This window comes from Carassius auratus, chromosome 19 (assembly GCF_003368295.1).
Source record: "Carassius auratus strain Wakin chromosome 19, ASM336829v1, whole genome shotgun sequence".
Taxonomy (NCBI): Eukaryota; Metazoa; Chordata; class Actinopteri; order Cypriniformes; family Cyprinidae; genus Carassius; species Carassius auratus.
Genome location: NC_039261.1, coordinates 29,182,520 through 29,193,821, shown reverse-complemented (window position 1 = coordinate 29,193,821; position 11,302 = coordinate 29,182,520). Strand labels below are relative to the sequence as shown.

The following is an 11,302-nucleotide window of genomic DNA, read 5'->3' as shown; positions in this document are numbered from 1 at the left end:
CCCAGTATGCCCACTCACATGGTCTCGTTACCATTACCCCTCCTTTTGAATGTTATGGTGTTCATTGCTGACAGTATGTTTTTGTAGGGTTTGTGTAACAGGCAATTTGTTAGTATACTGGCTATTAACCCCCCAGCCTTTTCTCAGTTCTTCTCTCACATTTTTGCCTTTTACAGCATGTTTATCAAAAACCTTTTGTTTCATTAGGGCTGTTAATGTTACAAAAATTAGAATATCAGATTTAAATGCAGTTGATTTGATCAGTCAGCATACTGCATCATGGAAATCGATTGATAGCCCTTTATACTCATGCATCATGGATCTGACAAATGTATTCTGATGCTGGCCAGCATTTCTCTCTGAGTGAGCATGACAAATCCAACAGCTGTGAGAGTGTGGTACACAAAATGCTTATATCGCAGATCACTCTTTCTGCAGGACGTGCCAAATCCTGACTTTTCAGCTTTTTAAACTCTCTCACACACAGTCATACGACATATCCTATATCCATATCCTATTCCATATTCTGCAGCGTTTGGTATTAGTCATCATGACAAAGATTTTGACATTCATGGCTGATTACGCTATTACTGGCGATTTTTAACTGTCTGGATCTAGTTTAGCTCAACTATCTGTGAAAATGCTCAGCCAGACGGGGCAGGAAAATGATTTACAAACCTACAAATAAGTCACACAAGGATTTTTTTAGGTACAAATATTACAATCCAAATATAACCAATTATGTACAGAACATCAAAAATGATGTGATGACGGTTGGATTATTGTTTTATTAAAGGTTCAGTTGTTGCTGAAGCAATTCAACAGTTGGAAAAAAAAGAAGCTTTGAATGTTTGATGTAAAATCATTTTATTGAAAGAAAAATGACAAAAACAATTAAATAATAAAAAAGTATAAATAAAATAAATATATAGATATATATAAAAAAGTATGAAAAATAAACAACATCCAGGAAAGCATTTACATCCATCTCACCAGGCTTGTAAAGGTAAATCAGAGTGAATTTTAGTTTGTTCTCTTCACCTAAAAGATTTTACCAAATAATTATCTGATAATAACACCACAACATTTCTTCACACATGTTTCAAACAAATCTGTTTTCCAATCTACATATAGTCTGATGAATCCATCATGAACAATGTAAAAGTTATTTTCAAGTAATGCAATAATGCCCCCCAGTGCATTTCTGCGATATGGTGGCACCCTTTAATTTAGATTAAACACATAATCACTGGGAATAAGTACAATCTTGAGGCAGTGAGTGCATTTCAAGCTACTGTATTTATAATATGCTTGCAAAAACCCATGGTGCAGCAGCAATAACGTGTATTTAGCCCTAATGAAACTTTTTGTCATTTGTTTTGCTTTAAATACCCAATTTTATCATCCATTTATCATAGCACGGATAAACATAATAAAAATGCCTGTAAAAAAAAAGTTTAGGCTTAACACTAACCATTAAACAACTGAATGTAGCTAGTTTTGGTATCTTAGCCACCTCCAGTTAAATGAGTGGAAATCGTTGGTCTAAATTACTGTCGTAATTACAGCGGACAGCAGTGCGTTTGTTTTCTGCCGCAAAGCAATCCAGAATTCCGTGCACATTTTCAATAACATACACGCGCAGAACAGTGGAGCGCGTGAGAGAGACACAGAAGCCGTTAACGTTAGTCTTATAATAAGTAAGCGTACCGTCAGAATGATTATGAAACTGATATGTCAAGATTAAAAGAACATTCATAGAGTAGCTTTAACAACCGAATAGTTTAAATGCCAACCGTACCTAAAGTCTAACCTTAAAATTTGAATTATTCAGTAATGTTGTTCAAAAAGGATGTTGATTCAGGACTTGTAGGCGATATTACTAACTAAAAAAATAGATAAATAAACAAGAGTGCCCGTCCTGGACTGCATTTAATTATAGATCACATTAACCACAGTAAAAGGTTTCTAAGTGACATCTATCGGTCATTGTTAGCAACTGCCTGCAGCTGAGTTTTGCATACAAATTCACTTATTTAAATAATATATTTAATATTTTTATAAAGTGCTATTTTCTCATTCACGCTCTCTCTCTCTCTCTCTCTATAAAAAAATCCTTCATTGTAAACAAAAAATGGTTCAATAAATATTAAATACAAAACTTATAAATAATAACTTAATGAAATAAAAACAACATAGGAAATGTTAACTGCAGAACACTCTCAAAATGGGGATGACATCCTATCAAACATTAAGGCAAGTCAGGCGTCATGGAGTTGAGCTGAGAGCTGCTTGTGTTTCAGGTCTCCCAGTGCTCTAACGTACCAGATGCAAAAGTAGTACAGTTTGTCAAGAATCTCCACATTGGCCTGGTATGCTTCCCAAGCTGTGTTCAAAGGCGACAGGGAAGGGTGGACCAGCTCAGAGGGGGTCGTCCCAATCTGTAAGAAGGTTTAGAAGATTTCTGTTAAACAAATTCTTAAAGTCCGTCTTCTTGCATCTTGCTTCAAGCATCTCGAAAAAAAATCTATGCCATTAATTTGAACAGCTCTTAGGATATTGAAATATTGTTTGATTTCCTCCTGGAGCTGAGTTCAGTGGTTTTTACCTGGTTGAACACCGTGTGGCTCATGTCTTCAATACGACGAGCGAGTTTCTTTGTCTTCGAATAATCGCTCCCCATTTCTTCTTGTTTTTGCTGGATCCAGTCAAGATGGAACTTGAAGGATTTAAGACCAGAGTACAGCTGTCCTAATGTACTGCTCACCTGTGGGTCAGAAGGAGCCAGACTCAGAGATTAAATGTTGTGATCATTTAATTCTATCTATCTATCTATCTATCTATCTATCTATCTATCTATCTATCTATCTATCTATCTATCTATCTATGCAAACTTGTGGCACTTGTATACATTTCATTGTATTTTTTTTCCAGTCGAAGATAAACTGTATTTTGGGGTTATCAGTAAACAGTCTGGTTTCAATTTTGGATCTTAGTCAAAAAAAATATTCTGTCAAAAAGAAAGTCTAGATGCTTGAAACACAGAAAAGCGGACAGAGATATGTGGATGTTCTACCTCGACTGTTTTCAGGTCTGCTGTTTTGTAGTTCAGTGAAGGCAGGGATGTGAGTGATTGCTCAAATTCTTGCATCTCATTCTAAAAAAAAAAAAAGCATTTGATTAGATAATAGCTTTTTTTTATTTGCTAAATGTAAATGTGTTATTCTGCATGGGAGATTTACTCTTAAAATGAATTAGAAAACTGGTACATTTACTGGTACTTACCCCATGCCTTTCTTTAGATACTATTTCCAGCAGCGTACGCATTTCTGTATATAGCCTCTTCAGTTCCTTTTTTCCTTGAGTTATATTAGCAGGACGGGCTGTGATGAAGGTGAAGAGCTCAACGCAAGTCATCAAGACGATGAGGGGAAAGGTGGAATCAGGTAACACTGTCGGCATTAAAACAAGCAGGATTTCTTATTAATGTCATTGGAACAGCTGCTCGGAGTCACAAGTGTTTCAGTGTGGGCGCAAAGACAGCTGTTTTACTCTATAAAAACTTGTATCTAAGCAGACGGATTTGCACAGAGAGCCCCTCTTCTTGGTTTGTAATGGTTACACCGGATGGGATGATTTAGAGAAAGATTTAATGCCACAGGAATTTCCAAGGCATGAAGGACACACATTTGTAACATTTGCTGGGTTTGTTGTGATCAGTTTCACACTGAATGCGCAAAATTAAGAGAGGTGCTGTTTGAATAAAAAGATGCGAGTCAGCATTTTTCCTGATGTAGTGTTTGTGGTGGCTTGCCTAAGTTTTGATGCACACTTGTTTAGCCTGAGCTCACCAAACCAGTAAAACTGGTGAAAATGAAAGCAAAGGACTGCAAAATCCATTAATTTCCAGTTCAGAGTTCTTTCAGGAAATCTGTCTTCCTGATTTCACACATTAGTAAATTAGACATGTATAACCTTCTGTTTGTCTATTTAAATATTCTAACATTTTTATTGTCAACCTATCTATTTACTTATTTATCTGATTAAAATGCATAGTAAGAATATATAACATTTAGCATGACTATTACAGTGAAAATAAATATTTTAGGTCTATTTTAGGCCGTTCTTTTTTTTTAACCACTAATAATTGGCCCGTTTGATGTGTGCCCCAGTCTTTATCCACAGCAAACTCAAATGAGCCATGACCAGAGTCTGTGAGAAGGTTGTAGGCCTTCAAATACATGCAGTAGATATGTTATAACTGTGTGACTTAACCCTATGATAAGCATTAAAAGGAAATGAATGGTTATTTACGCAATTAGCATCCTTTGAAACCTTTCTAAATAGAGAAACTGTTCAGGTCACCGATAACCATTACGTGCAACCGCTAAAGATGGCACGATGGCATGCTGGTGATCTCCATCAAAACTTGTTGGCATGCAAAGGTCACTCGCTTGCAGACATCCTCCGTTTGCACTTGTGGAAAATGATTTTTACACTGATACTGCACTGCAGCTTTTTGCGTCTGTCAACACGATTTTGAAAAAGCACTGCTTTTAATGCTGAAATGAACTCATTACTGATGCACTGAGTCAATACGTGTGCATATTTTCTAAGTACAAGTTATCAAGCAAAAGCAATGTAAGCATGTTTACAATCTGAGGTTACAACTCAACCCTGCAGCAGCTTTATAAAACCCTAACTTGAAGTTTATTTTAGTATTATCTATATAATATCATACAGTATAACTGAAATTAGATTGTTTTTTTCTTTCACTTTTAGTTTTGAAAAATTTGAAGTTACATTTAAATTTTACTAATTTGAAAATACATTTAAGTTGATTCATTAATTTTTTACCATTGACCTTAATGTGACTTTTTTCAAGCACATAATCATGATTTGGAGAACCAAAGAAACAAATTAATAATAAAACTAATTTTGTAATGTCATTTAAGCATTGAAAAACCTAATTTTGAATGTTAAAGTGTCATTGTGGTTATAACTCTGACTTTCATAATTATAATAAACATAAAACATTTCCTTAAAGATGAACACAATGCATTACGTAAATTTGTATTTGTCATAAAAATTTAACAATTCATATCACCAACATCACTGAATTATCTTGAGGTTAACAAGCCAGACTGCTTTACTAGAATTAGTGGTTGTTTTGGTTTCTATTCTGAAAAGACTTTTAAAACTAAATTCATAGACAGCAAAAACACCCACACTATAGACCCACCCTCTACAATGTCCACGTTTGCCCTCACTAAAACACATTCCCTTGCCTGTGCTGTAAAGCTGATGTAAAGAATGATAAAAGTACTTACATTTCATGGTAATCCCAAAATCACAAGTGGTAAACACAGTGAACAAACTTGTGTTATCACTCTACTAACATTTGGACTAGTGAAAGGGTTCTCCTTTATATTATGGGCCATGACACACAACTCTGAGTCATTCACATTCAGGAAAAAAAAGTAGACCTACACACCCCCTCTCACTAAACATTATCTTTTTTCTGAAGAACTCAACAGTTTTTGCTATTTCCGCCAACCTGATGCCTCAAGACCCTTATGTTTCTAATTTTGGGGTTCTGTTTTGGGGTAATATCTGGTAATGTAGTAGACTTTATATCCAAGAGATGATGTTTTTCTTTATCTCCAGATCTGATACTTGCTACATCGTTTGCAAGATTAGGCAGGTTATCTTTTATATGTATGTGCAATATATAAATATGAGACTACATTCGTATCAGATTACAGTTTGCCATAGGGAGATGCCACGGAGATGAAGGACTGCGATGAGATGCTAATTTATTTATTTTTCATTTTTTTTGGCAAATAGTGATCCTGTCTGTGAAAACCCAGGTACAGGCATTTTTTTTTCTTTTAGAAATACTGTTTTCTATATAAAATCATCCTTCAAAAGGTAAAGAACATTCTGTGAAAATGTAAAATTGATATCTTTATACTGACTAAGACCATGTCAAAGATTGAAAACGTAGAGAAATTAATGGTTGAAATCAAACTTTGATGCTTGGTATAACTAGATTTTGAGACTTAGCCTGGATTTCACAGAGAGGGTCCCAATTAGGTGCAATTCACAACAGAACATAATAGTCATAACCCCCTCACATGCCAATCTAGAAGATCTGAAGCCCCCCAACCAACCACTGAGCATTTTCCCCACATTGGTTCGCTTGGCCTCCTCTGACACATCGTGCTAATATTTCCACTCATACTTCCAGGATGCACAAGTGTCTTCATGCCTTAATGCACACACATGCATTCCTTCCCATCCCTCTTTCATTTTCTCCATCACCCACTCCTTCTTATGTATTCCTTTTTTGTTTGGCCCATGACTGCAAGGCAAAGAGAGACATGTTGATAAGATAAATGTCTGTTTTACACTGTGTGGGGTGATATCCTGTACTTCTTCAGGAAGAGGTGAGAGTAGCCTAGAATCTGGTACTTATGTAGTGATATGATAGATTAAGCACACCATTTAACACTTGAAACTGGGTCATTCTAAACCTCATTTATATAGAATCCAGGCTTATATTGCTCCATATTTCATACTTGTCACAGTTAACAATTAATCTTGAATAGACTGAGGTTAAGAATTTTATTTGCAGAGGCTTTCTGAGGTGTCAGTGTGACACCAATCAGACAAATGGAGCACACCTGTTTACATAACGGCACTGGCATTGCTCATTTGGGATTTTTATTACTCCTGAATGGGATTTTCAGGCTACAAAGAACACACCTATGAAAGCGTTTTCTGCTCAAAGGCTGAAACAACTGTTTATACAGCGCGTGGTGTTTCCTTGGCTGTCCCAACACGTGAGTATGAGGCTTGCGCTCGAGTAACTGTTGCTATAGCTCTAGTCGTAACATTAAAATTTTACTCATTATTAGACAGTTTTCCATGAACTATAACTGAATCATAGATGACTGTGTTTAGATCAGTTCTACAATGCCGTGAGTTAGCCTAATAAAAACACCTGCAATGACATACCGTCAACGTCAAACAAAATAAAAAAGATAAATAAAGAGGGCAGTGGAAATACTAATGATAAATATAATAATTGTAACACTCTTTTCTACCCGGGGTTAACAGAAGGGCTTTAGCTCGTTTTATACTTTCCGCATGAGCAATCCGGAAGTTTACATGGACAGCACGGACGCGGGATAGCCTACTTATGTTCATACTACCAAAAGTGTACACTGATGTTCCGCAACAAACGTGAAAAAAAAAAAGAATTATTGAACATCTTTTTATTGGTGGATTGTACAGGTTCGAGCAGCCACGGGCATGGGATGCACGCGGTCATCCGCTCAGAGACTCTCCGATGATGATTTTTTTTTTTTTTACGTCACGCCTACCATAGCGGACTCGTGGACGCGGAAAGTACAGCACAGGTTTGGAAGGACGATAACTCGTGGTTTGGTGCAGTGTGAAATTCCTACTTGTATATGTATAATTATCCATTATTAGTATTTTTGTACATATATTCCCATTATTAGTATTTAACTGCCCTCTTTATATTTTAATCTATTTATTTATTTTTAATATTTTTAATGTTGTATGACGTCGAGTATCTGCCATCATTGTAGAACTGATCAGCCATGATTCATTTAAAGCAAATGGGAAAATGTCCAATAATGTATAATTGTGATTAAGTGATTCGTAATGGACTTGGTTGATCTCATGATGATGATCTCATCTTGTCCGAGGCAACAGGTGGAAAATCAATGGATGGAGAACACACCTTAGTGCCCTTCCCAAAACGTGGGGATCATCTGTTACTCACCACAGGATATTCTAATCTTTTGCTGTAGTCATGCACCTCATTGAACGCTTAGAAGCACGTGCTTTGTCCAGGCGAACCATTCTTCTATTCATCTGCAGCTTCGGAAGTTGCATCATATTTTTTGACACTGGAGCCTTTTCATAGCGCTGGGGCGGGGAGGTGGATTTTTAATGCTCAGTAGGCAGCAGTTCATTGTGTCATAATGGGATGCATTTGCATCAAAAGACAAGCCACATTTAGCCTAAGTGGGTGGATTCTTTGAGGTGTTTAAATTCCTAAGAGGAATGCATGATCAAGCAGAAACAACATCCTTTCCTCTATTAATGAACTGATCTGAAGCCATCTGATGAACTCGACACTCTTTTTGCTTCTTTCAGCTTTTCCATTATATCTATGCAAAATGACATGGGTACAACATAAACATGGTTTATGAGGACACTTCCTGTGTCCCCATAAAACAAAAGGCTTAGAGAACATACAAAATGGTGTTTTATGAAACGTAAAAATTGCCAGTAGTTTTCTGTAAGGGGTAGGTTTAGGTGTAGTGTGAGAAAGTTACAGTTTTTAAAACCATTACGCCTATGGAGAGTCCCAGAAAAAAACACAAATGCAAGTACAGTGTGTGTGTGTGTGTGTGTGTGTTTGAAAAATGTATTAAATAAGAATTCATCAGTTGTTTATTGAATTGAGGGAGGTTTTAATGCATTGAATGTCACCAGAGAGAAATCTGTCATTTCAGCGGAAGATAGAGTTATATTTTAGAAATGAAAATCATACTTTTAGATTTTTGATTATATCTATATTTAAAATGTATTTTATTATTTATTTAAATATACTTTTTAAATGATACTCTAGCCCAATTCATTGTAGTTAAAATTGTGGGCACTCTGAACATATACATTATAGGCTAATCATGTCTTCATATACAATGCAAATTATCTATGATTTTGCTCTAAAAATATGAAATATGCTTTATACACTACCTATCGCAGTGTAAAATCAGTAGTAAACCAGGATATTGTGTTACAGCCATATATGTATTTGGTCTCTGTTTCGTTCTATTCTTTTGAACAAGGAAATATTATACAGAGGTAAAAGCATAGAATTCCCATCAGGATGTTTTTCAGTGAGGCACTGGGCCAGAAGGAAGGGTTAAGATTACAGTCCAAAAACTCCTAGATCTGTGAATGAAGGGGAATCCCATAACAAATCTCAAGGCACAGGATTTCATAACTCACAGTCTTTACTGACCCTAATCTCTTTTGTGGCCTGCCTCTGTTAGGTTTGGCAAAGCTACATTATTTCCAGTTGAGCAAAGTCAAATTGCGAAAACCATGAATGACCAGAATGTCCAGCTACTGGTATTTCGTGTGATGGAGGCAAACAAGTCCGGACAGGATAGTTTTAGTCATAACGTAGTCTACTATGACTGCATGTCTCACTACAGCTCACAGAGACAGACTTGCTCTCACACGCACATTGTTCGAGCATGATCCAAGCGTCTGTAATCATCAATGAGTCTAAACCAGGCTCCGGTCATCTGTGACATCATCACAAGACTTCCTGTAGTATGAGCAGCACTGTTAGTGTTCCATGACCCTTAACCCATTCAAATCTACCGACACCGTGTGACGTGTTGTTACACACTTCCATTCCTTCTTTTTTTCCAAGAACAGATGTTTTCTTTTAAAAAGCCAACATTCAGAGGTGCCAGTCAGCATCTTAAGTTTATGTATTTTCCTTTTTTTATGTGTATGAAAATATGAAAAACCTCCCAGCCCACTAGAGTTAATAGTATCCAGATGTTTATTTGCTACCATAGATTATATGAATGCTTGATTCTGATTGGCTGATGATGAACTGTGATGTTATTTCAAAGAGCTGTACAGAGCAATTGGAATATTTAAAATATTTAATGCCTTTGAAATGCACCCTTTTTTTTTAAAACTTCTTAACATGATGAATTCCTCCTTCACCCTCCCATGCCTTGTGTCTAAAGTTTGCCACTTTAATCATCTATTTCAAATCATGAATCTTACTTCTTGTAGACGGAAATATACAAAGATGACCTCTTACTTAAGTGCAATTCACCAGGTACTGTCTGTGAAATAATGACTTTCCTGTGATGCACAAACACACCGACATCATCACACAGAGCTGACAGGGGAGGGGAGTGTGATTTTCCGTTTTCGTCACACCTCTGATCTGCTTGCCAATGACTCAACGGAATGGCAAGAATGTTGTAGACGGACAGAGAGAGTGATTAAAGAAGTGACTGAAAGTGAGAGTGAGAAGAAAAAGCTTAATCTCATTTATTTTCCAAAGCTTTTATGATTAGATGTCAAATCTTCTACCCACGTAAAATACACAAGAATGCTTGATACACAATCACAAGGGAATTAATATTGTGGTGGTGAAAGATGACGATAGATGCTTCTGTACTAACCCAGGGAATTTTGTAACCCACTTTCAATGTCTGTAACTGTGTGCGTGCAGTTGTTCACAGTTATGGCAAATGTGTTGGAATGTGTAACAACTCTTCCTGTCCACCCAGATATATAATACATATATTTTCTATGATGGTAGGTTTGTTTAAACGTATAGAGACAGAATACAAACCAAAAAATACAAAAAAACGCATTATATAAAAGTTAGAAATTTATTTGCATTTCAGTGAGTGAAAAATGTAAGTATGTGATACCCAAGCAAAACATGACTTCGTACTGGGTGCAGTTGGTGCAGAAATGCTTTTTGGCAAGCACAGAGGTAAGACGATTTTTTGTAGTTGGTAATCAGGGGTTTGTTTCAAAACAAGTTTACCAAATAAACCATGCTTAATCCAGTTAGTCTGACTTATTTTCATTAGATTTTTTTGATTCATTGTTTTATAAATAAAAATGTTCATAGCTCAAGATCAGTCACTCTGAGAAACTAACCTGGTCCAGAACAGGCTAACTGTGAGGCTAAACTGAGTTCCTCTAACACTGACCAATAGGAACACATTGATATTACTACTGACTCTCTCGCATAGTCTACAATTAGTTTACTTTATTTTATTCCTAAAATAGAAGTATATAGAGAATGCAACCTAAATAATAAAATAAATAAAAAATAGGCTACTTTATTTAGTGTATTGTGCCCAAAATCTAATGACCTTACTCATAGCACAGTTTCTAGCCATGCAGCCTTTCTCTTGAGCTTTATGACAGCTGTACATTTTAGTTATTAGTAAAAACAGTACCATCTAAAATTGCTCTTTAAAGCATTTAAAACACTAAATTAAAAGTTCAAATCACTGAATTGAAAATGAAAATCAATAATAGAAATCAGACTACATTTTAACTTATAAGAGGAACACACATTAACTCATTTAATATAGCAGCTAATATAGTATTAGCAGCTTACATTTGACTTACAGTTATTGCTATGATTAAAATTTACTTATGTGTAGAATTAAAATTCTACATGCGTCACATTTAATGTCCA

The 11,302-nt window shown here is 35.9% G+C and overlaps 1 protein-coding gene and 1 long non-coding RNA gene across 2 annotated transcripts; one reads left to right on the top strand and one right to left on the bottom strand.

The window, feature by feature from the left end:
* Positions 1-1,190: 1,190 nt before the first annotated feature.
* On the bottom strand, positions 1,191-5,439 carry il11b (interleukin 11b). Its single transcript, XM_026290097.1, has 5 exons — positions 5,331-5,439; positions 3,286-3,452; positions 3,077-3,157; positions 2,609-2,767; positions 1,191-2,441 (listed from the first exon to the last, which is right to left on the bottom strand). Exons 1-5 carry the CDS (start codon positions 5,335-5,337, stop codon positions 2,262-2,264), a joined length of 594 nt encoding a protein of 197 aa, XP_026145882.1. The 5' UTR covers positions 5,338-5,439; the 3' UTR covers positions 1,191-2,261.
* Positions 5,440-6,773: 1,334 nt separating this feature from the next.
* LOC113120309 (uncharacterized) lies at positions 6,774-8,848 on the top strand. The gene is made up of 2 exons (XR_003294585.1): positions 6,774-6,845; positions 7,747-8,848. It is a non-coding gene; the product is annotated as an uncharacterized LOC113120309 (long non-coding RNA).
* Positions 8,849-11,302: the final 2,454 nt, after the last annotated feature.

Bases quoted from the DNA above. Each gene is read 5' to 3' on its own strand.
- il11b (XM_026290097.1), bottom strand. The intron at 3,158-3,285 runs GTAAGTACCAGT...TTTTTTTTTTAG, and splicing joins TATCTAAAGAAAGGCATGGG to AATGAGATGCAAGAATTTGA. The intron at 2,768-3,076 runs GTAGAACATCCA...TCTGACCCACAG, and splicing joins CAGACCTGAAAACAGTCGAG to GTGAGCAGTACATTAGGACA.